This window comes from Heterodontus francisci, chromosome 30 (genome assembly GCF_036365525.1).
Source record: "Heterodontus francisci isolate sHetFra1 chromosome 30, sHetFra1.hap1, whole genome shotgun sequence".
In the NCBI taxonomy this organism is placed as follows: domain Eukaryota; kingdom Metazoa; phylum Chordata; class Chondrichthyes; order Heterodontiformes; family Heterodontidae; genus Heterodontus; species Heterodontus francisci.
Genome location: NC_090400.1, coordinates 27,268,089 through 27,293,571, shown reverse-complemented (window position 1 = coordinate 27,293,571; position 25,483 = coordinate 27,268,089). Strand labels below are relative to the sequence as shown.

The window sequence follows — 25,483 nt, the reverse complement described above, 5'->3', positions numbered from 1 at the left end:
ATCCAGTGTCCCAGCCTAATGCCCTGGGGACATGGGTTCAAATCCCACCATGGCAATTGGTGGAATTTAAATTCAATTAATTAATAAAAAAATCTTGGAATTGCAAGGAAGATCATGTTGCCAAAGAATCCTGGTCTAGAGAACTAATGATGTCTTCACAATGTATGAATGCTTGGCCAACTATAATGTCACGCTTTCAGCAATACTCCTTCAAAGAGGAAATAGGTTGGGTACAGACTAAGCACGTTCATGGATAGAAGATTGGCTAGCTAACAGGAAACAGCGTAGGCATAATTGGGTCATTTTCTGGTTGGCAAGATGTAACAAGTGGTATGCCACAGGGATCTGTGCTAGGGCCTCAATTTTTTGCAATTCATATAAATGACTTAGATGAAGGGACCAAAAGTATGGTTGCTAAATTTGTTGATGACACAAAGATAGGTAGGAAAGTAACTTGTGAAGAGTACATAAGGGGGCTACAAAGGGATATAAATAGGTTAAGTGAGTGGGCAAAGACCTGGCAAATGGAGTATAATGTGGAAAAATGTGAAATTGTCCACTTAGGCAGGAAGAATAAAAAAGTATATTGTCTAAATGGTGAGAGATTGCAGAGCTCGGAGATGCAGAGGGATCTGGGTGTCCTACTGCATGAATTGCAAAACGTTAGTATGCAGGTATAGCTCGTAATTAGGAAAGCTAATAGAATGTTATCTTTTATTGCGAGGGGAATTGAATACAAAAGTAGGGAGGTTATGCTTCAGCTACACAGGGCATTGGTGAGATCACACCTGGAGTACTGTGTACAGTACTGGTCTCCTTATTTAAGGAAGGATGTAAACACATTGGAGGCAGTACAGAGAAGGGTTACTAGACTAATACCTGGAATGGGCAGGCTGTCTTATGAGGAAAGATTGGACAGGCTAGGCTTGTATCCGCTGGAATTTAGAAGAGTAAGAGGCGACCTGATTGAAACATATAAGATCCTGAGGGGTCTTGACAGGGTGGATATGGAAAGGACGTTTCCCCTTGTGGGAGAATCTAGAATTAGGGGTCACTGTTTAAAAATAAGGGGTCGCCCATTTAAGACAGATGAGGAGAAATTTCTGACAGAGGGTCACGAGTCAAAGAACAAAGAAGAACAAAGAAAATTACAGCACAGGAACAGGCCCTTCGGCCCTCCAAGCCTACGCCGATCCAAATCCTCTATCTAAACCTGTTGCCTATTTTCTAAGGGTCTGTATCTCTTTACTTCCTGCCCATTCATGTATCTGTCTAGATACATCTTAAAAGACGCTATCGTGCCCGCGTCTACCACCTCCGCTGGCAATGCATTCCAGGCACCCACCACCCTCTGCGTAAAGAACTTTCCACGCATATCCCCCCTAAACTTTTCCCCTTTCACTTTGAACTCGAGTCTTTGGAATTCTCTCTCAAAAGGCAGTGGAAGCAGAGTCTTTGAATATTTTTAAGGCAGAGGTAGATAGATTCTTGATAAGCAAGGGGGTGAAAGGTAATCGGGGGCTAGGTGGAAATGTGGAGTAATCAGTTCAGCCATGAACTTTTTGAATGGCAGAGCAGGCTTGAAGGGTCGAGTGGCCTACTCCTGCTTCTAATTTGTATGTTAATATTCCTATGAGGGAGAAATGAAGGGCATCCAAAGCTAGAGCTCCCTGGATAACTAAAGAAATTGAAATTAAAATGAAACAGAAAAAAAAGGAGGCTTATGGTAAATTTCAGGCCTATAATAGTTGAGAATCAAACAGAATACAAAGAGTGCAGAGGAGAACTGAAAAATAAAATAAGGGGAGCAAGAAGAGTGAATGAGAAAAGATTAGTGGGCAACATAAAAGGGAACAGTAAAGGCATTTATAAAAATGTAACAAGTAAAAGTATAGTCAAAGGAAAGGTGGGCCAATTAGGGACCGAAGAGGAAATCTTGAGACAGAGGCATGGCTGAAGTCCAAAGTGAGTACTTTGCATCTGTCTTCATAAAGTAGAGGACCTTGCCAATGTCACAGTAACGGAGGAGGAGATAGAGAAATTGGATAGGATAAAACAATAGAGGCAGTACTTAAATGTTGGCAATGTTCAAAGTGGAAAAGTCACTCTGTCCAAGATGGGGTGCATCCTAGGTTACCAGGAAGTAAGGGAGGCTCTAGCCACAATCTTCCAGTGCTCCTTAGATGTGGAATTGATGCCAGAGGACTTACCTGGCAGGGGAGAGACCATGATCAGTGGCCTTTGATCCTGTTCCAGGTAGGTTTTGAGTAAAATGGTTGTAACCAATTATGGAGCTTCAGGCCAGGGAGTGTGTAACACCATTCGGATGGTGGTGAAGGATAAGGAAGGAGGTGCACCGGTTGACCGTACCTTCATTAAGAAAATCCTCATTGATTGCTGTGGATTCCACGCTGCGGACATCTTCTGCCTGCAGGATTTCCCCAGCATTGGATATTTCGACGTGACTTTCAAGAACGTGGCGGGATGCATCAAGTTCTTGAAGGTGTTCAAGGAGAAGGGAAACCAGGTGCCGCTGTCCATGCTCACAGTGGAGCCACTCTTCACGCTGCTGTCACAACGTGACCTGGTGGTGACAATTCACCTCTATAACCCCCACGTTCCTGTCGTGGATGTACTCACCTTCCTCGTACAGGTACATAGAGGTGGCCGGCAGCAGCACTGATGTCAAGGACCCATTTGGGATTTGGACCAGCAAGCGGCAGGTCAAGGTGACCTTGAAGGTCGATGCCAACAGAGCCATCATCCATCCTCCCTCCAGCTTCGCTATCGGGGAAGTCGAGGCTTCTTGGTCTATGCGGGGCAGCCCAGAGTTTGTCGCACCTGTGGCAAATCTGGTCATGTGGCAGCTAACTGCAGCACAGTCGTCTGCAAGAAGGAAGGCCATCAGACCAAGGACTATAAGCAGAGTAAGTGCTGCAAACTGTGCGGTGAGGCAGGCCACCTCTACAAAATCTGCCCCAAACGCTGCCTCAGTTATGCTCAGTGGCAAGGTCCAAGGAAAGGCTGGGAGAAGGAACAACGAATGCGTCTGGTGCTGGGAAGGAGACAAGCAACCCTCTCCGCAGCGGGGAAAGTCTACCTGAGAAGGAGAAGAAAGGGGAGGCAGCTGCAACCAGTGACTCAACACCTACCCCGTGCCCAGAAACCCCTCCTCTACAGACAGAATCAATGGAGGATGAGGCAGCAGATGGACAAATATGTCAGTGGCAGGTGGTACAAAGGAAAACCACAAAGTAAAAAAGGAACAGGCCACCGCCCAAACCAGTGGCAAGAGGAGGCTACCATCTGAGACAGACTACGGCAGCTCTCCCTCACTGGACGAGGAAGAGCCAGAACAACAGCACCTGCAAAAGAAGCGACAGAACTCAAAGGAGCTGGAAGATAAAGCCCCCCAGCTCCGGGGCACTGGAAGCTGTGATGGGCCCTGCGCGCCCCAAACCCAAAGCACCGAACCTAGCGACATGCCCAGCACATTCCAGCTCCGGGACACTGAGAGCAAAGAAGCGTCTGCCGGACTCCAGCTCCAGGAAGCCGGGAGCAGTGGTGTTTGAGGAGGAACAGAGGGGAAAGACACCAACAGCAGAGGACAGCCCAAGCCTTGCTGCCTACAAGGCCCCCCCACCCGATGTCACCCCAGCAGAACAAACCCTGCATGAGAAACCAGGAGGGGTTCCTGAGCCCTGAAACAGCTTGCGTACACTGTGAGTATGCAGGAACATACCGAAGGACTGGGACCAGCAAGGACAAATGGTATGGGAAGCAACAACTAACTTAAAAATGGGTATAAAGATTGCTTCAATTAACGTGCGTAGCATTAAATCCACCACGCGATGTGTTTCAACCTTGGACTACCTCGCCAAGGTCAAAGCCGACCTACAGTTTCTGCAGGAGTGTGGAATACCACACCTCAGTTCCTACAGGCAGTGGTTGCGATGGTGGTTCCACGGGCCATCGATCTGGTCAGGGGGTAATGATTCCTGTTCCTCTGGCCTGGGTATTCTGCTGCGGGGAGGCAACTTCACCATCTCCGAAGTTAAGGAGGTGGAGGGCGGTCGCCTCCTCATAGCAGATGTAATGTACAACAATGTTCCGCTGCTGTTGATCAACATGTACGCCCTGGTTCAATGCAGCAAGCGGCTGACCGTCTTCCAGCAGCTCCTACTGCTGCTCGTGATGTCCAGGCGGTGACTTCAACTGCATCATCGATGCAGCTGGACGATCCGGCAGTGACGACAGCAAACTGGACGCTACGTCCAGATTCCTAACGGAAACAGTAAAAGATGTCAAGCTGCGTGACGCCTTCAGCAAACCTGCAGATGGAGCGCAGCGTAGATACACTTGGTCAAAATCGGACGGGTCTGCCCATTCCAGGATTGACTTCCTCTTTGTGTCCCGTGCTGTCACGGTCAGATCCACCAACGTCAAGCCGGTGTTCTTCTCCGACCATTGCCTCTTACTGGCCGACTGTCACTTACAGGACAACCAGCAGGTTGGCAGGGGGACATGGAATCTCAATGCTACGCTGCTAACCCCAGAGAATGTTGAGGAACTCAAAAGGGGTTGCAAAGGTTGGAGAACCATGAAACCCCTCTTTGAGTCTCCAGTTCACTGGTGGGAGGCGATCAAGGAGAACATCAAGAGGTTCTTTATCTTCAAAGGTGTTCAGACGGCAAAAGAGAGACAGAGGGAAATGTCCCGACTCCAGAAAAGATTGCAAAATCTGCTCTGGCTGCAGTCGATGGGAGTCGAGGTCAAGGAGGATCTCCAAGAGGTGAAGAACCAGCAGGCCGTGCTCTTTGCCATGGAGGCCTCCATGATCATCTTCGGGTCCAGAGTCTGCTCCGTTGAGCAGGATGAGACGTGCTCAGGTTACTTCTTCCAAAAGGTACACAGAGAGAGCTCTGTGATCAGCAACCTGAAGAAAGAGGATGGCTCGGTAACATCTTTGCAGTCCAACATACTAAGGATCAGCAAATCCTTTTATGCTGGCCTGTACGACGTGAAGCCCATGGACAGCACGGCTTCCCAGTCCTTCCTGTCATCTATCACGGAGGTTTTAGATGACGGCATGCGGGAGAGTCTGGACAAACCACTAACTCTGGACGAGCTGACGAAGGCTGCCAGGACCTTCAAGACAAGTAAAACCCCCGGAAGCGACGGCTTACCGGGTCTGTGGGACTGGATTGGCCTAGACCTCCTGGAAGTGTATGAGAGTATGCTTCCAGCCGGCAGCATGTCAGAATCCATGAGGAAAGGCATCATCACCCTCATCTACAAGCGGAAGGGAGAGAGGGCGGAAATCAGAAATTGGCAGCCCATCTCACTGCTTAATGTTGACTACAAGATTCTGTCCAATGTCATCGCCAGTCGGGTCAAGTCTGCTCTGCAGTTGGTGATTCACCCTGACCAGACCTGCACTGTACCCGCAGGAAGATCTAATTGTATCCTGAGTAGTGCAAGACTATCACCAATGTACGGGACAGGAGGGTGGACACCTGCCTCATCAGCTTGGACCAGGAGAAGGCTTTTGACAGGATATTGCACACCTACGTGATGGACGTGCTCTCCAAAATGGGGTTTGGGGAGGGGATCTGCAATTGGACCAAACTGCTCTGCACAAAAAATAAATAAAATAAAAATCTCTAAATAAAAAAAAACATCAGTAGCGCAGTCTCAATCAATGGGTGGGAATCAGAAAGTTTCCCGATCAAATCTGGAGTTAGACAGGGCTGTCCTCTCTCCCCTGTCTTCTTTGTTTGCTTTATCGAATCTTTTGCTGAGTCCATTAGGAAGGATGTGGGCATAAGAGGGGTGACAATCCCAGGCAGAGGAGGCACTCAGGTAAAAACCTCCCTGTACATGGACGACGTTGCTGTCTTCTGCTTTGATCCGCTGTCCGTTCGCAGACTGATGAGCGATTGCGACCAATTCGAACTGGCCTCGGGAGCCGAAGTCAACCACGGCAAGAGTGAGGCCATGTTCTTTGGGAACTGGGCTGACCGATCCTTTGTCCCTTCACCGTCACATCAGACTATCTGAAGGTGCTGGGGATATGGTTCAGAAGGGCTGGGGCATGCACCAAAAGCTGAAAAGAGCGGGTAGCCAGGGTACACCATAAACTGATCATGTGGGAGCAGCGATCTCTCTTCATTATGGGTAAGAACCTGGTCATCAGGTGCGAGGCGCTCATGTTGTTGCTGTATGTGGCACAAGTCTGGTCCATACCCCATTCCTGTGCCGTGGCGGTCACCCAAGCCATTTTCTGCTTTATCTGGAGATCTAAAATGGACCGGGTCCGGAGGGACATGATGTTCAAATCTTTGGAAAAGGGCAGGAAAAATATACCCTCATCCTGATGACCACTTTCGTGTGCGGCTGCATCAAGTTGTGCGTAGAGCCCCAGTACGCAAACACCAAGTGTCACTACGTGCTGAGGTTTTACCTGTCCCCGGTGTTACGAAGGATGGGTCTGGTCACATTGCCGCGGAACGCTCCATCCAGTTGGACCGTGCCGTACCACCTATCCTTTGTGGGAAAGTTTACGGGAAAACACCTTTGACCACCATCCATCAGGCAGTGGTCTGCACGGAATGTCCTCAAGGCCCTACGGGAAAAGGAGATGGTGGATCCAGTCAGCTGGTTCCCCGAGCAGACTGCCAAAGCCATTTAGCAGAATGCCTCATCACCAGAACTTTCAAACAAGCATCATGACGTTGCTTGGCTGGTGGTGAGAAGGGCCCTCCCCGTCAGATCCTTCCTGCATGCCCAGAGTCTCACCCCCTCCACACGCTGCCCTCGAGTTGGCTGCGGTGGGGAAGAGACAGGTGCCCACCTCCTTCTGGAATGTATCTTTGAAAAGCTGGTGTGGAAAGAGATGCAGTGGTTTTTGTCGAGGTTCATCCCAAGCAGCTCTGTAACACAGCAGTCTGTGCTCTACGGGCTGTTCCCAGGGACGCACACCAAGATAAACATCAACTGCTGCTGGAGAACCATCGATTCGGTGCAAGACGCTCTTTGGTCTGCCTGAAATTTGCTGCTCTTCCAGCGCACAGCGTTGTCCACGACTGAGTGTTGCAGACTGGTACATTCCAAGGTCCAGGACTACATGCTGAGGGATGCACTAAAGCTTGGGGCAGCTGCTGCAAAGGCTCAATGGGGAAAGACCACTGTGTAAGGTCCTCGCACCAAAGTGAACTGAGGGGCTGGACCCATGGGAAACCCCTCGGGCTGTATACACCAGATATGGGTTTACTGTAAAATGTACATGGCATGTAAAATTGAATGGAAGGATTGTGAGGCAACTCACTCCGGTATTGAAGAAAACTGATTTCCTTTGCACTTTTTGGAATGTCAACTTGGTGCTGTTTTGAACTGGTTTGTAATGCAATTTTTACAGATTTTTATGAGTAAAGTATATTTTTGGGAAAAAAAAAGAATTGGTGCCAGAGGACTGGAGGATTGCAGATGTTACACCCCTGTTCAAAAAAAAATGGAGGGGGATAAACCCAGCAACTACAGGCCAGTTAGCCTAATGGTGGTGGGGAAATTTCTAGAGACAGTAATCAAAATTATGATCAGCTGTGATCATAAACAAAATTAATTGTTACATGCAAGAGCATGGCAAAATAAATGAGAGCAAACATGCATTTGTTAAAAGTAAATCATGTCTGACAAGCTTGAGGAAATCTGCACCTCCTCTGCCTGATTTCCTCCATCACATTGCCAATGGACTTTGCTGCTCACTGTGCTGTGTAGGGCCCTTGTATTTCTCCTTTTGTTCTGTGATGATGGTTGCCCCTTTAAGATTAATATCATGGGATCATTTACATCCATTTGAATACTTTACAAATCATTCCATTTAATTTCCTTTGTGTTATCCTCTCCCCCCTTTCCTGTGTTCTGTTTCTTTTTAAATGCTGGTCATCTGTAACCTCTCAGTTCTGAGGAGGGATCTATACCTGAAACATTGACTAATCTGTTCTCTCAGCAAATACTGTCTGACCTCCTGACTGTCTCCAGCATTTTTTATTTTTGATTTAGGGGTAACAAATGTTTAGGTAGATGGTGACTGTTGGCTGGACCTCAACCAGGTAGAAGCAGACACAGTGGATAATACATACACAATTTTTTTTTTAGATGATTAGATGGGGAGGAGGATAAAAGGGCTATTGTTTGGCTCCAGGTGAGTGGAGTATGTGAATGTTATAGGAAAAATAAGAAGGAACAATAAACCTGTAAAAGCAAGTAGTAAAACAGATGGAACAGCTAATTTTAATGAATGCTGCGTGCACACATAAGATTGTGGAATTGGAAGCAGACTTGTAAAAGAAGTGAGTTGTAATTGGAGTAACAAAGAACTAGTTAAACTAGAATATTAAAACTCGAAGATTAAATTGAGGGTATAGAGTTTACAAGAAGGATAGGTACAACAAAGCAAGAGGAGGGATGGTAAAATGGGTGCAGCAAGATTATGTCAGTAGGGGAAAATAATGGATTTTTTTTTGGCTGGCGCAGCAGAGAAGACATCATTTTAAATTAAAGATCGTTAAACAAAGAAGGTTCTTCTGGGATGGTGTACACCTACTCAACTGGAGAAGGAAGAAGATAGACAAATGCAGTTGCAAGTCGTGGATGGCTGTGGGATTTCAGTTGTGAAGATACTGACTGTGGAAAATATCAAGGGAGAAGCTAAGGAGCATTGCTTAATTATAGAGTAGGATGTAGGATGACCTCAGTTTATGGAATAGCCAAATCACTCAGATGCTATTCTGGATCTACTCCTGTGAAAATTAACCAGGCATGATATATAAGCGAGGAACTAGGGAGTAAGATTGTACAATTCTTGTGATAAAAGCCTGGGGGACACAAGAAAACATGCTGGAGTTTATCATAGGTATTACTTACATGTCGAGGACAAGTGAAATGCAGCAGATGTTGAACACTTGGGTTTCCAAAAAGATACTTGACAAAGTTCCACATGGAAGAATAATGAGAGACAGCAAATGTAGATCGAAAATTTGTCATAAAAGCATGAAATAGAGGGTATCTAGGAATGGAAACACTTAAAGCTGGGACAGGTTATGAATGGATTAGTTTTTTTGGGGGGGTGGTGGGGGGTTCTTGCCGTTTGAAAATTATCTGTGTTTTGATCGAAATATGTATTGTCAAAATACACGGATTTCCTGTGCCACTATCGTCCTCCTTCTTAGTTAGTCAATCATAATCAAATTTATTATATATTCCCACATTTCTTTGAATCCACCCCCATGTCTTTTGCCTTTACTGATAGGTGTTAGAATCATCCAGATGGTCTCCTAGCCTTGACTCCATTTTCTCAAGAATTGCAGCAGAGAAGTAAATTGAAACAAGCTATAAACAATTGAACAGCTCCAAATTGTGTGTAAATATAGGTAAATTTAAACTATGAATAATGAGATGTAGGGCATGGTGCAAATTTCTACTAAAAGGGTTTTGAAAGTAGCCTTTAAGCAATCACCTCAGACAGTGAAGTACTTCTGGCTGTGTCTTGGAAAATGCTGTTTTCCATACTCACTACAGCTTAATAAGTAAATTTATTCCCCTCACATACCACAGTTACATAAGTAAATTATTTTCTGCATATAAAATATGAAGTGTGATCTGAATTATGGCAGATAAAATACATACTAGAAGCACATCCTTTTTATCTTTCCCACCTGTTCAACCTCCTCAGCCTCACATTCCTTTGAGGACGCTTTACTGCAGAATTCCCATGGATTATGATAGTATGAAACCTTGATACTCAGACCCATTTCCAGCTTTCACATCCCGTACATACGAACTAGGAGCAGAAGTAGACCAGTCAGCCCCTCCAGCCTGCTCTACCATTCAGTAAGATCATGGCTGATCTGTTTGTGTTTCAAATTCCACACTCTGATCTACCCCTGATAACCTTTGATTCCCTTGCCTAACAAGTATTTACCTACCCCCACCTTAACATTATTCAATGACCCTGCCTCCACCACTTTCTGAGGCACAGAGTTCCAAAGTCTCACAACCCTCTACGAAAAAAAAGAATCTCCTCATTTACTTCTCAATTTGAAAACAATGCTCCCTAGTTCTGGGCTCCCCCACAAAAGGAAACATCCTTTCCACATTCACCTTGTCAAGACCTTTCAGGATCTTATCTACTTCAATCAAGTCTCCCCTCACTCTTCTAAACTCAAGTGAAAACAAGCCCAGTCTGTCCAACCTTTCCTCATAAGACAACCCACTCATTCTAGGTATCAATCTAGTAAACCTCCTTTGGACCACCTCAAAAGCATTCACATCCTTCCTTAAATTCTTTTGGGCCTCCTTATCTCGAGAGACAATGGATACGCGCCTGGAGGTGGTCAGTGGTTTGTGAAGCAGCGCCTGGAGTGGCTATAAAGGCCAATTCTGGAGTGACAGGCTCTTCCACAGGTGCTGCAGAGAAATTTGTTTGTTGGGGCTGTTGCACAGTTGGCTCTCCCCTTGCGCCTCTGTCTTTTTTCCTGCCAACTACTAAGTCTCTTCGACTCGCCACAATTTAGCCCTGTCTTTATGGCTGCCCGCCAGCTCTGGCGAATGCTGGCAACTGACTCCCACGACTTGTGATCAATGTCACACGATTTCATGTCGCGTTTGCAGACGTCTTTATAACGGAGACATGGACGGCCGGTGGGTCTGATACCAGTGGCGAGCTCACTGTACAATGTGTCTTTGGGGATCCTGCCATCTTCCATGCGGCTCACATGGCCAAGCCATCTCAAGCGCCGCTGACTCAGTAGTGTGTATAAGCTGGGGATGTTGGCCGCTTCAAGGACTTCTGTGTTGGAGATATAGTCCTGCCACCTGATGCCAAGTATTCTCCGAAGGCAGCGAAGATGGAATGAATTGAGACGTCGCTCTTGGCTGGCATACGTTGTCCAGGCCTCGCTGCCGTAGAGCAAGGTACTGAGGACACAGGCCTGATACACTCGGACTTTTGTGTTCCGTGTCAGTGCGCCATTTTCCCACACTCTCTTGGCCAGTCTGAACATAGCAGTGGAAGCCTTACCCATGCGCTTGTTGATTTCTGCATCTAGAGACAGGTTACTGGTGATAGTTGAGCCTAGGTAGGTGAACTCTTGAACCACTTCCAGAGCGTGGTCGCCAATATTGATGGATGGAGCATTTCTGACATCCTGCCCCATGATGTTCGTTTTCTTGAGGCTGATGGTTAGGCCAAATTCATTGCAGGCAGACGCAAACCTGTCGATGAGACTCTGCAGGCATTCTTCAGTGTGAGATGTTAAAGCAGCATCGTCAGCAAAGAGGAGTTCCGTACTTTGGACTTCGCTCTTAGACGGATAAGGAGACTAAAACTGCATACAGTATTCGAGATGGGGTCTCACCAATGCCCTGTATAACTGAAGCATTACATCCTTACTTTTATTTTCAATTCCTCTCGTAATAAAGTATAGCATTCTATTAGCCTTCTTTATTACTTGCTGTACTTGTATTCTAACTTTGCGACTTATGCACTAGAACGGCTAGATCACTCTGCACCTTGGAGTTCTGCAGTCGTTCTCTGTTTAAGTAATCTGCTTTTTTATTCTTCCTGCTAAAGTGAAGAACTTCACATTTTCCCACATTATACTCCATCTGCCAGATTTTTGCCCCGCCTTTCCCCCTCTGCACCAAATTCCAGCTTCACTCTGGCAAATGTTTCTTCTCACTGCATTCAGCTAAGAACTGGTCTGCTTTATATCGAGACTCTGATGACTCACTAGCTCAGCTTCTGCTCCAATAATTAGCACCTATTGAACCTAACTACTTTCAACTGATTGATAAATAACTGCCACTGCTGGCTGCTGCTTGTTTAACAAGGCTATTTACCTAACCAGGAGATTTTAAAGCCTGACTCTTAATCTAAAATTTAAGCTTGACAAAAACTTACCAGAACTTGCCACGTGCACCAAATTCAGTATTCACTCTGGCAATGTCTCACTTAGGCGAATGTATCTTCTCACTGTGTCCCCTCACTATATATATATGGCATCTCATACACTACTACAAAAATAGATCTGCTGTAGAGATATTCTTGGGTTCAGTGGCATTAGGTACTAACGTAAACTAAAATAAAAGCAAAATACTGCAGATGCTGGAAATCTGAAATAAAAACAAAAAGTGCTGGAAATACTCAGCCGGTCTGGCAGTATCTGTGGAGAGAGCAACGTTTCAGGTCAGTGACCTTTCATTAGAACGCAAACCTTACTAACATAAACTGTTTGAATGTCTTGCTTTTATGGGAGATGGCTTACACTATCATATCCATTTGCATGGTAGCATAGCACAGACGTAGTTGTCCCTTCTGATTTGAACTGGATATCTATGTCATTCATGCACATACTATTTCAGTCTGTTCAAAGATAGTTCAAGCACACACTTGATGAAATTATCCTGATACAAATCCTTCAGGTGCTTTATTTCACAGTAATTTGAACACAAAGAATAGAATTATGATTAACTTGCTAAATGACATCCACACCACTCCCACCCAAATCACTGTGACAGCAGTATGCCCTCATCAACAAGTCTCACTTTGTCCTCTCTCCTACCCCATTAGTACCTTCTCCCTCTTTGAGAACTTGATTCTCTTCCATCTCTCATTCCTTTTTAAGATCCTTGCCTTCCTTTCTCTGCACTCAGCCTCTGCAATGAGTGGTGATAATCCTTAGCAATTGTATACCGCATCTCAACTCTCTAAGCCCCTCTTTGACTTCATCATCCTATTGTCTTCCTTCAACCTCACCTCTCCTGTAAATTCCCTCACCTGTATCCTTGTCAGATTCATCATTTCTTGTGAACTCACTTTATGTGATGTCCTGGTTACTGATGAGGGTACCTCTACCACCTATATTGCTCAACTTTCCTCCAATTTCACATTTTCCAGCATCCACCCATGGAAAACACTCTCCCATCCCCTCAAAAATTAACTCTCAAATTCCAAACTCCCTCACCTTTATCCTTCCACCTTTTCCTTACACCCCTGTTGTCTGCAAATCCATTGCTGGCTCCCCAGATACAGCCATCATATCTGTTTATCAAGTCAGAGGTAAGTAAACTTGAATATGCCTAATGTACAACTACCCATCATCAATAACCAGATCTGGCTTGACTATATCAAGCATTAACCTGTTTTACACTCCTCAGTCTAAACTGCCTATTACTCCAAGATCAATCCTGGGAGAACCTGAGCCTCATTGTTTCCATAACCAAGAGTGTCCTTTAATACCTATCCCTCTTTCAACCTCACCTCAAGCACCAAATCTTAACAGCTTATGAATACCTTGGTTTCCAAGATCAAACCTCTGCCACATCCTTCCATTTCTTACACTGTAAACATTTCATTCACTGTAATCCAAGACCCTTGTCCCTTTTCATTTTCATAAAAACAGCAGATCTGGCAGCATCTTTGGAGAGAGAAACAGAGTGAACGTTTCAGGTCTATGACCATTTGTCCCTGTGTCTCTTTGTGTTTTCTCACCCATCTTTTCTCTTGCTCAGTCCAAGCTCATCAGGTCCATGAAATCTACTTTTTACTCCGATTTACTTCCCACTAACTACTGACCACTCAGTTCCCCTTTCTGGGCTGCATGTGAACTGCCAGTTTCATTTCTTTCAGTCTCCATTTCTTTGATACCATCACAGTTCCTTTATGTGAGACACACAGAACAATCAGTTGCTGTTTTTTTTGGCTACCATTATGTCTACTCATTCACTTGAACAGTTTTATCTTTTCCTTTCTTCCAGAAAATGGGAAAACTTTAATTCCTTTAAAAAATTATGTATTTACTAAACAAAATGAATGTTCTAATTGCTGAGAATAAATATTTGTATCTTGTTGCTGAGATGAAGGCACTGGAGTGTACAAGGCATCTATGGGAGTGGGCGAAGAAAGAAAACCAATTGTAGACCACATTAAAATGCAGGGAAAACATACTGAATCAGTCCTGATGAAAGGGCATTGACCTGAAATTTTAACTCTGCTTCTTTCTCTACAGATGTTGCCTGACCTGCTGAGTATTCCCAGCATTTTCCATTTTTATTTCAGATTTCCAGCATCTGCAGAATTTTGCTTTTGTACTGAATCAGTCAATGGCTGTTATGGATGAGAAAAATTTTCAAGCTTGTTTTGAAATGTCTGAACACAGTGATTATCTGTCTGGTTTACAGACTATTGTGATGAGACTGGCCTACGTACTGACTGACATATTTTTCAATTTTTTGACAGCCCACTATTGGAGCATCATCACTGCATCCAGGGTTATCCCTGCAAGTGACCACAGAAATCTCCAGGACCTTAGAGGCAAGTGGGTTTGTTGTACAAACTTGGGTCACAGGCTCTGATCAGGACAGCAAGCTTGTTGGGCAGCTGGTGAGTTCAGTCAGGAAGAAACTGACTTTTCAAGATTTAAGAAGCTCAGATGTAACACTTGGAGTAGCTGTCAATGCAATCTGACAAGCATTGAAAATAAATTGCACAGATTCCTGATTCCACTAGGATAATAGGTCTACAAACTTCATCTCACAAGGGAGGAGATAAGACTATGGTCTGAACAGTATCAGCTGCAATGACATTGAGCTAATGGCTCTGTTCTCCTATTTGATTTCTCACAATGAGTTGAGTGCTTTCACCAGCAGGTGGACTAGCTTCTGCCTAGATATTTAAAAAGAACTATTTCTTGTTTGAACTCCCTCTCCCCAACTTTGTTGAAGCAACCACCAACATTTCATTAAAATTTTTGAGAAAAAGACAGGGAGTAGAAAGCTCTTTTAGAGAGCCAACGCAGGTACAATGAACTGACTAACCTTAAACTGTTAAACTCTATGAGGCAATTTTCATGTTTCATACATAAATGCTAATAAGAGTCAGGTGATGCAGTTAGGATGCCTCACAAATGGCATTTTCATCTCTGGCCGCATTGTTACTGCTACTTCCTGTTCTCGCTCACAAACTTTGGGTGGTACAAGTTGGGAGGCGGCCATTTCCAGCAATATTTAATAGGATTTTTAGCTGCTATCAGGTAAAGCTGTGGAACGTTTTGGGAGACATTTTGCTTGTATTAGCTTGTTTTTTTTTTAACCTTAGATGATTTCAAAGTGATAGTAGTTGCTGGAGCATATTTTGAGCTGTTAAGTTTCTTCTGGCCTCGCATGTCACAGAATTGTTGCAGCACAAAAGGAGGCCTTTCGGCCCATCGTGTCCGCACTGGCTCTCTGAAAGAGCAATTCCCTCAGTCCCATTCCCCTGCCTTCTCTCCATAAGCCTGCAGATTCTTCCTTTTCCTATAACTGTCTAATTCCCTTTTGAATGCTTCAGTTGAACCTGCCTCCACCACGTTCTCAGGCAGCGCATTCCAGACCTTAACCACTCACTGCGTGAAAAAGTTTTTCCTCATGTCACTTTTGTTTCTCTTATCAAATACTTTCACAAGTGGGAACAGTTTCTCTCGATCTACTTTGTCCAGACCCCTCATGATTTTGAATACCTTTATCAAATCACCTCTTAACCTTCCCTTCTCCAAGGAAAAACAGTCCTAACTTCTCCAATCTATCTTCATAACTGAAATTCCTCATCCCTGGAACCATTCTCGTGAATCTCATCTGTACTATCTCCAATGCCCTCACGTCTTTCCTCTAGTGCGGAACCCAGAATTGGACGCAGTACTCCAGCTGTGGCCGAACTAGTGTCTTATACAAGTTCGACATAACTTCCTTGCTCTTGTACTCTGTGCACCTATTAATAAAGCCCAGTATACTGTATGCTTTATTAACTACTCTCTCAACCTGTCCTACCATCTTTCATGACTTATGTTCATATACACTAAGGTCCCTCTGCTCCTGCACCCACTTTATAATTGTGCCCTTTATTCGATATTTTCTCTCCATGTTCTTTCTACCAAAATGAATCACTTCACATTTGTCTGTATTGAACTTCATCTGCCACCTGTCTGCCCATTCCACCAACTTGTCTATGTCCTTTTGAAGTCCTACACTATCCTCCTCACAATTTATAATGTTTCCAAGTTTTGTATCATCTGCAAACTTTGAAATTGTGCCCTGTACACCAAAGTCTAGGTCATTAATATATATCAGGAAAAGCAAGGGTCCCAACACTAATCCCTGAGGAGCTCCACTACAAACCTTCCTCCATCCCGAAAAACATCTATTAACCACTACTCTTTGTTTCTTGTCACTCAGTCACTTTCGTATCCATGTTGCTATCGTCCCTTTTATTCCATGAGCTATAAGTTCACTCACAAGTCTGTTATGCGGCACTGTATCAAATGCCTTTTGAAAGTCCATGGACACCACATCAACAACATTGCCTTTATCAACCCTCTCTGTTACCTCCTCAAAAAACTCCAGGAAGTTAGTTAAACGTGATTTTCCCTTAAGAAATCCATGCTGGTTTTCCTTAATTAACCAGCATTTCTCCAAGTGACTATTGATTTTGTCCCAAATTATTTTTTCTAGAAGTTTTCCCGGAGATAAACTGACTGGCCTGTAGTTGCTGAGCTTATCTTTATACCCTTTTTTGAACGAGGGTGTAACGTTTGCAATTCTCCAGTCCTCTGGCACCACCCCTGAGTCTAAGGAAGACTGAAAAATTATGGCCAGTGCCTCTGCAATTTCCACACTCACTTCCCTCAGTATTCTTGGATGCATCTCATCTGGCCCTGGTGCTTTATCCACTTTAAGTTCAGCCAACCTATCTAATGCTTCCTCTTTATCAATTTTAAACCCCTCCAGTGTCTGACCTACCTCCTGTTTCAACATTGCCTGGGTTGCATCTTCTTCCTTGGTAAAGACAGATGCAAAGTATTCCTTTAATAACTCAGATAATACCCTCTGCCTCCATGTGTAAATCCCCTTTCTGGTCTCTATTCGGCCCCACTCTTCCTTTTGCCACCCTTTTACTATTTATATGCCTATAGAATACTTTGGAATTTCCTTTTAATGCTAGCTGCCAGTCTCTTCTCGTGTTCTCTCTTTGCTTCTCTTATTTGCTTTTTCACTTCCCCTCTGGACCTTCTGTATTCAGCCTGGTTCTCAATAATACTTTCTACCTGGCATCTGTCATAAGCACACTTGTTCTTTTTTATCTTAATCTCTACCTCTTTCGTCATCCAGGGAGCTCTGGATTTGTTTGCTCTACTTTTCCCCTTCGAGGGAACATACCTTACTCTGCCTGAACTATCTCTTCTTTGAAGGTAGCCCATTGTTCATCTACTGGTTTTCCTGCCAGCTTTTGACTCCAGTTTATTCGCCCCAGCCCCATTCTTACCCCATTGAGCCCCTTGTCCTTTTCCATAGTCAGCCTAAACCTTACGATACAATGATCACTACCCCCTAAATGCTCTCCTACTGATACTTGATCCACTTGGCCACCTCATTCCCAAGAACCAGGTCTAGCAGTGCCTCCTTTTTTGTTGGACCAACAACATACTGCCGTAGACAATTTTCCTGAACACACTCTAGGAAATCTTGCCCCTCGCTGACCTGTACACAACTATTATCCCAGTCTATGTTTGGATAATTAAAGTCCCCCATTAAAACTACCCTATAATTTTTGCACCTCTCTGTAATTTCCTTGAAAATTTGTTCCTCCATGTCCTTACCACTAGCTGGTGACCTATAGACAACACCGAACAATGTTAACTGCACCTTTTTTGTTTCTTAGCTCTAGCCAAATTGATTCTGTCCTCGACCCCTCTGGGACATCCTTTTTCTCCAGCACTGTAATGCTCTCCTTAATCAATACTGCCAGCCCTCCCCCTTTTTTCCCTTTCCTATCTTTCCTGAACACCATGTATCCAGAAATATTTAACACCCAGTCCTGCCCTTCTTTGAGCCATCTCTGTTATAGCTACAACATCATATTTCCACAAGGACATCTGCGCCTGTACCTCACCAGTCGTATTAACCACACTCCGTGCATTCACATACATGCACATTAACCCTGATTCAGACTTTATTACTTTCTCCCTTACTCTGACCCCACCTAATAACGTACTATTCCCTACTCTTGTGCTATCTATCTCCCCCAGTATTCTGTGCACCTTGGTATTCCGCTCTAATACTTGCTCCTGGTTCCCACACCCCTGACTAGTTACCAGTTTTGCTGCCCTCCAATCTGAGCTCCCTCTCAGTTGCCCATCACCCTGACAATTTAGTTTAAACCCTCCCCAACAGCACTAACAAATCTCCCTGCAAGGATATTCGTCCCAGACCTGCGAAGATGCAACCCGTCCATCTTGTACAGGTCCCACCTGCCCCAGAACCGGTCCCAATGCCTCAGAAATATGATGCCCTCTCTCCTACACCAGTTCTCCAGCCACGTGTTCAATTGCTCAATTCTCCTATTCCTATGCTCACTTGCACGTGGGACTGGGAGTAATCCTGAGATTACTGCTTTTGAGGTCCTGCTTTTTAATTTTCCTAGCTCCCTAAAATCTGCTATCTGGACCTCATCCCCCTTCTTACCTATGTCATTGGTACCAAGGTGGACCACAACATCTGGCTGTTCACCCTCTCCCAGAAGAATGTCCTGCAGCCTTTCCGTGACATCCTTGACCTTGGCACCAGGGAGGCAACTGACCATCCTGGAGTCACGTTTAGTGCCGCAGAAATGCCTGTCTGTTCCTGTAACTAATGAATCCCCTATCGCTACTGCTGTGCAGCTGAGCCACCTGTGGTGCCACAAACATGGCTGTGACTGCACTCCTCTGAGGAACCATCACCGTCAGCAGTATCCAAAATGGAAAACCGATTAGTGAGTGAGATCATATCAGGAGATACCTGCCTGGTTCTCTTAGGGAACAGGTGACCACCAGGCAGTCTACTGCTTGCATGATCCTAATCTGTGGTGTGATCATCTCCCTAAACCTGCTATCCACATAGTCCTCGTATTCCACTTATTCCTTCTTGGCGTCCTTCTGGCAAAAGGAACGGGAACAGGAGCAAACAGAGCTGCACCTGCAGGGAGACCAAATAGAAGGAGGCGTGCTTGCAAGAATACTTATCCTCCCATCAGAATCTGTAGACCCAGAACAAAATACCTATAGTTGTCTGAGGAGCTATGCATAAGGAAACTGCACTTCCGTATAGGCAGAGTTGAGTCATCTCCTGCAGCAAGACCTGCAACCAATTGGCACAGCATTGTCTGTAGCAGTCAAGTTCACAACAGCACTGAACAACTTGTCCTGAAGCTCTTTCCAGGACGCCACATCAAAAAGAAGAAATAGTCATCAGTCTGCAGTTCATGCTTGCATTAAACAGAGGCTGATGTCTTAGCAAAAACTTTTATCACATTCCTCATGGACATTTGGAAGCAGCACGATAGGGCTCTGCAGGATTCCCCCAAATCCTGGACGTCATTTGGTGCACCCATGTCACCCTGTGAGCTCCTTCCATTGACTCCATTGCCTTCACAAATTACCAGGGCATCCATTCCATTAATGAGAAAGTGGTATGCGATCACCAGCAGCACAACACACAGGTCTGTGTCTGCTTTCCTTTTCGATGTGGCATCCTGGAAAGAGTTACAGGCCAAGTTGTTCAGGGCTGTTGTCTGCTTTCACGATAGCTGCTATGATGCATTTACATTGTAGCATTCCTTCAAGTCCCCCATTTTTTGTGTCTGCACAGGAATTGAGAGACTGGTTGCCAGATAAAGGGTTGTACACTGTTCACTTAGTTAATGATCCTTTCAGGAACCCATGCTGAGCAGCCAAACTATGTTACAATTGGATCCATGACTCAACTAGAGCTTTCATTGGACAAACCATTGGAGTCCTCGACCAACGATTCCAATGCCTTCTGCAATACAGTCCACAAAGACTGATAATGTATGCTGCATAAATTTGCTGTGCAATGGGGACAACACATGGAGCCACCATTTGAAATGATGAAGAAAAGGGCATTGATGAAGAAGAGGAAAGCGTGAAAGTGGGAGGGATCCAACAGTTGTCTGAGTAAGAACCTAGTAAATTTAATTGAAGAGCAATTCAGCTCGACATCCCTCATGGACAGTTATGTCTCACATCTCCCCCAGTACTTCCACCCTCAAATAAACTGCACCGGCCCAAGGATGTCTGATACAGAATTGTTTTTAAAACAAAACTGTAAGAGCTCCTGTCCTAAGATTTGGATTAAAGGGTTAGTATAGTGTCGCAAAAGGTTTTATTTTTGTACTAAAATCTTGGACTTCTATGTGTTTAAAAAAAAAACGACAAAAGGATTTTGCTTAGTGAAAGACACCTGCAAAAATACTTGGAATTCCTGCAATGTTTTGAAAGGAAGTTCAGAACAAGAGTGAACTTTATATTATATGGATGTTTTGAAAGGAAGTTAAACTTGTAAAAGGACAGGAAGGTCAGCAGTTTCAAGGAAATCACAGGGGTTTGACCTTTCTTCAGAGCAGCTTTTGAACAGGGGGAGACATTGTATCTAGACATGTGACCATGTTCAGGAAGGTTCTTTTTTCACTTTGGGCCCTTTTAAAGCCTGTGAATTGGACAAAAAGCAGGCATTTGAAATCTTTGTTTGACCTCCCTGGAGCAAGAGAGAAAAGACCCAGAAAAGTGTTACCTCTCTCTGTAAAGGAGACTCGCATCTCTTGAAAAGGAAGCCTGCATTTGAAAGGTGGCAGATTCCTGTTGCCTCCAGTCTCTGAAGAATTTCTGCATTCTGTTGCCTCCTGTGTTCGAAGAAATACTGAAATCTGAAGAATTCTTCTACTGTTAGACTGCTGCTTCAAACCAAGCAGATTTGTTGCTACACCCCTGATGGAAGACCTATGTGACGCCTGCTGCAGTTAAATTGCCGTGAACACCTACCCATCACAGCCTGTTCATTAGCCTCGCCTGAAGAGACTTTGAGTGGCATCTGACTATTCAACTCTGGGACACCTCACCATACTGAAAACATCCTACCAGAACACAGACCTCAATTATTTTTTATTATTCATCTATTTCTAAGAAACAGTTGGAATACAAAATACCCGTTAGAAATCGGTTAACCATTTCTCTTTGAATGTATGTGTGTGTGCATGAGGGTTAAGGGACTAAGGAGTTTTCTGATACATGTAGACTTATCTTGTTGGTAGTTAAGACCTATTATTTCTTTTCTAATAAATAGTTAATGTTGATGTTTAAAGAAACCTGGTTTGGTGTGCTTTATTCTGGGGTAAAAAATACATGTTTAATTTGGCTAGTCTTCGGTAGGTGGGAAGCTTTATTTGATATTGCTATAACCTGTGTAGTGGGACTGAATTAACAGTGCATTACTCATGCCTTGGTTGTAACATATTAATTGGGGAACTCTAATCCGTGCTGTATCTGGCCTGGTATGTGTTCGATGGTGACAGCTGCTAAACGTCTTCCATGCACAAGCACTGATATTTCTTTCTGTTAATGAACCATTGAGAATGGAATAATTTGTGAATTGCTTTAAGGACACATAATGTTTAAACTGGAGAAATTGCTCATATTTTGTGGGAGCCTGCATTTCCTTGTAATTGAGTGTTCGGATTTGGATACTGACATACAGCATAGGAAGTTGTGATAGATTTTTGGGTTGGGAGTAGTAGCCCGTTCAGGATGTGGGGATTTGTTCTGGTGCAGAGGATGAGGCAGCAGATGTTACAGTTGCTCTAAAACCTGGAGAACTGACGTGAACATACTCCTGTGTTGTGATTATGTAATGTTAAATCAGAATCCGTACTTTACAGCACATCACTTGCATGAGTGCATATGGTTTAAGTTTATATTTTATGAACTGTCCTTGATGCATCAGAGTCAAGAATAATGATTAGTCACACTGGTGAGGCTTGGAAAATAGGTAATATCATTCTAGTGGGCTGAATTTTACTAGCTCGGCGCTAATCTCAGTTTAACATCTATTGTATGGACAGTCTTTAAAATGCATGTGAGAGATTTGTACATTTATCAGTACAGCCCATTCACTGAATATCTGACAGCTACAATGTTGAGGCTGAATGGTGAACCTGTTAACATCATTCATATATAGCATGCTGTCCAGGTATCAAGAAAAGTCAACAGTAGAAGGGAATGCAGCTGCAGAGTCCTCAGCCTATTCAAATTGCAGTTCTGTAGAGTTGTGGGGTTATGCTGTCTCCATTTCCCATTTCTGTCTTAAAATCAAGCTGGAATTGTGATGTTACTGATTCTGCATTTAACAGGCCCTGTTAGAATGTAATAATTTCCACAGTAAATCTTGTGGCCTTTACTTTCCTGTTCCATGGATCTTATGAGGACTACTTATTGGAAGCCCAGTACAAATTGTTGGTATTGCAGTGAGTTGCCTACTGAAGCATAGATCTAATTGTCTTAGAGCACCTACCTACTGATCTCTTGTTCCGCGTGTTGCTATGCTGAGAATTGTGTGTATAGTGGGGTGGTCACAGATAAAGTTAGATTCAAGTTGGTGTTGAGGTAACCATTGGGAAGCTATTGAACAGGCATCGCCAAGTGTGATTCAGCAGCTTCTTCTAGACAGATAGAAGATGCAATTAATGTGTTAGGTTCTTTTGAATGTGGAGAAGCTCATCAAATGAATTCAACGCATGTGAGGTTGTCTTGAACATGGCAATGTTGGTTATTTTCTATGTTGAGTATTGTCAATTCATACTCTATTCATTCCAGAAAATAATTGCTAACTTCTGCAGTCAGAGCCCAATGCTTGACTATAAACAAGATAGAAGCATGTTGTTAACCAGTCCTGGCAGCCATGTTTTGGCATACTGTAAACTGGCTGAAAACTGTACAAGGTTAGTTTATGGGATATGTGCACTGTATAGAAGACTGCTGACAGAAAACGTACTGTTTCTGGCGTTCTTCCATCAGATCCCAGGGCTGTCATACTTTGCATGTAACACAGTTTGTATTACTGCAGCTTTAGGTTGTTCTGCTAATCTCAATCAGATTGAAGTCTGCTTGACCACGCATTGTAATCTAACAGCTTGATTTCACCACAAGTATGAACATACCTGTTTTCACATAAGAACAGATTCATTGGAGACATGATTCAGGCGTTGAAATGCTGAGGGGTATGGATTTACCCTGACTGTATAATTCAGTGTCCCAAATCCATAGCCAGTTTCAGGGAGGTTGCCCAAATCCTTGGTATGCAGCACTTAGTACTCTTTTCTACGGTTGCAGGGTGAAACTTGAAGGACTTTTTAAATTCTTCTGAATAATATTTGGAAGCCATGACTGAAGAAGTTATCAGGAGCTAGAGTCAGGATCAGGCTTGGAAAGTACTACTGAGAGGAAGACTGTGGTGAAACAGGATTGAACAGTGATTCAAATTGTACACATCACTCATAATTCAGTCACCTAGCTCCATTTTTAATTTTTTTTTAAACTGTTTGGTCTTTGAATCCAGACTAAAAGTATGTCCCATAATGCCTCTGATTTATTGGCAAGTACTGAGCATTGATTTGCTGAAGTGCAGCCTGAATGGTGCCACAGCTCAGATACTGCTGCAGTAGAATGTGTGGTGAATAAGTACAATCAATGAATAATGGAGCAGGATGGCAATAATATAATAAAATGCTGTAATACTAGATCAACAAATACTTACTGCTCAAGATACTATTCCCACCCAGGGGAATTTTAACATGGGTGAGCACATGGGATTGAGTGTATGGAGGGTTAAATAGGGAAAAATGGTGTTGGGAAGTTGGCTGCAATCTGCCATCTTTTGGGTTTTCCGGAGGTGGGAGAAGGGGGAGGCAGCCAACTATTCCCAGGAGGTGGGCTGGTATTCTAAATGTGTTAATAAGGATAGAAGCTTTTGATTTAAATTTTACTGTGGGCTGCTGGTTTTCCCAAGCCTCAGGAAACTCAGCAGCTGAAACAAGGCAAGGACAGCTTTGAAGAGAAGGTAAGTGCCTTTACAGCGCTGCTTATGGGCCAGGAGGAGCAGGAGTGCTCCCTCCTGGCTCACCAAGTTCCCCCCCACCTATCGAACAACACCCCCATCGCCCCCAGGATCAAGGATTGACTCCCCTGGGATTGGCCCCTGTCCAATCCAAGGTAGTGGATCAGACCTATCTGGTCCTATGTAACCCACCCCAGTAAATATCCAGGTCACTGTGTCTGGAACAGTTTCCCAAACTGATGCAATTACACTCGCAAAAGCTGCTCCCTCTGCCAGTTTTAGACTAGACAGTGGGTTTTATTTGTGCTGTTTGGATATTTCTAAAATGTAATTTTTTTAATTGAATGTTTCAACTTTGTTTCTTGTGAAGTTATTTTCTGGTTTTTGCTAGCTGGGTGTGTGATATGTGGAAACCCATCACCATGTTCGGAGACGACACACCAAGCTACACTACAAGTAGACCATCAGTTTGAATCTATGCTCTCTCCCTGAAGAGATATGTTCTACTTCACTTAGTCCAGACAGCTTAAGTTCAGGTTGACAGATTTGAGGCTTGGGAATCCCCCACTTGTGTGCAGGACTATGGCTGGAGTTTACCCAGCTAAAACAACACAAAGTACCTGTATAGAGCATTGGTAAGCTTCTTGCTGCTTATACAGCCAGAACCACCTTATCATTAAGGCATCAGCTTGCAGGGTAATCCAGCGCTGAGTGCGACGGTCCTATCCACAGTGACAGGCCCACCCTTCCAGGTCCTATGAATGAAGCAGTTTGGCTGCTGAATCATCAGCAGTGTTCTGGAAAGCTGTGGACCTGCCTGTCTCATGAACCATGATACTGAGTCTGCCACAGAGGTAGACTGTTCTGGTATCCATCTTGGAACCAATCCTAAAGAGACCTGATTACCTCCCTCACAAGGAGGATATTCACCACTTAGTCATTAAAGACATTAATTGCTGATGTAAAGAAAACATCATCACCACCTCCCGGATTTTCTTGAGGTTATGATTGTAAAATAGTCCCAACCATGTTTTGTTTATTTTCCCCAGGCAACAGAATTATGTAAAAAACGGAAAGAATGTGAAAGCCATGAGCAAGAGATAAAGAAACGCCAGCGGATATGTCAGGATCTGGTATGTGGGCTCCCGTCTATTTTAATGTACAATGTGAAGCAGTGTGAAGATAGGCATGGCTCATCTGTCTCTCACTGTGCTGTGTGAACACTGAGTATAAAGTGTATGCAATATAAAATGTGCAAGTTGAACCTCATGTAGAAATGTGCATACACCATTTTAAAATGTAGCATAGGTATAGTTAGCAGAATTATGTAACATACCATATATATCGGCACAAATGGTGTGTATATAAAAATTGTATTTTGGATTATTCCAAATATGTTTGAGCAGGATTTCTGAATCTGTTGTGACACAGAAGTACATTAAGATCACATCTTCACTTTTTCTGTCTGAGTCTCTCAGTGTTGATGTTACATTCTGTCCAACCAAAA

General features: G+C 44.0%; 1 protein-coding gene across 9 annotated transcripts in view; it reads left to right on the top strand.

Annotated features, from left to right (window-relative positions):
• Positions 1–25,483, top strand: part of LOC137346640 (RIMS-binding protein 2-like) — a 326,747-nt gene that overhangs the window by 195,833 nt on the left and 105,431 nt on the right. For 7 of the 9 annotated variants that reach the window (XM_068010262.1, XM_068010263.1, XM_068010266.1 and 4 more), the window contains 2 exons: positions 14,300–14,443; positions 25,026–25,109. In XM_068010262.1, the coding sequence (XP_067866363.1) occupies positions 14,300–14,443; positions 25,026–25,109 (228 nt within the window). The remainder of the gene's footprint in view (positions 1–14,299; positions 14,444–25,025; positions 25,110–25,483) is intronic. The other 2 variants (XM_068010269.1, XM_068010264.1) reach the window with 1 other exon arrangement.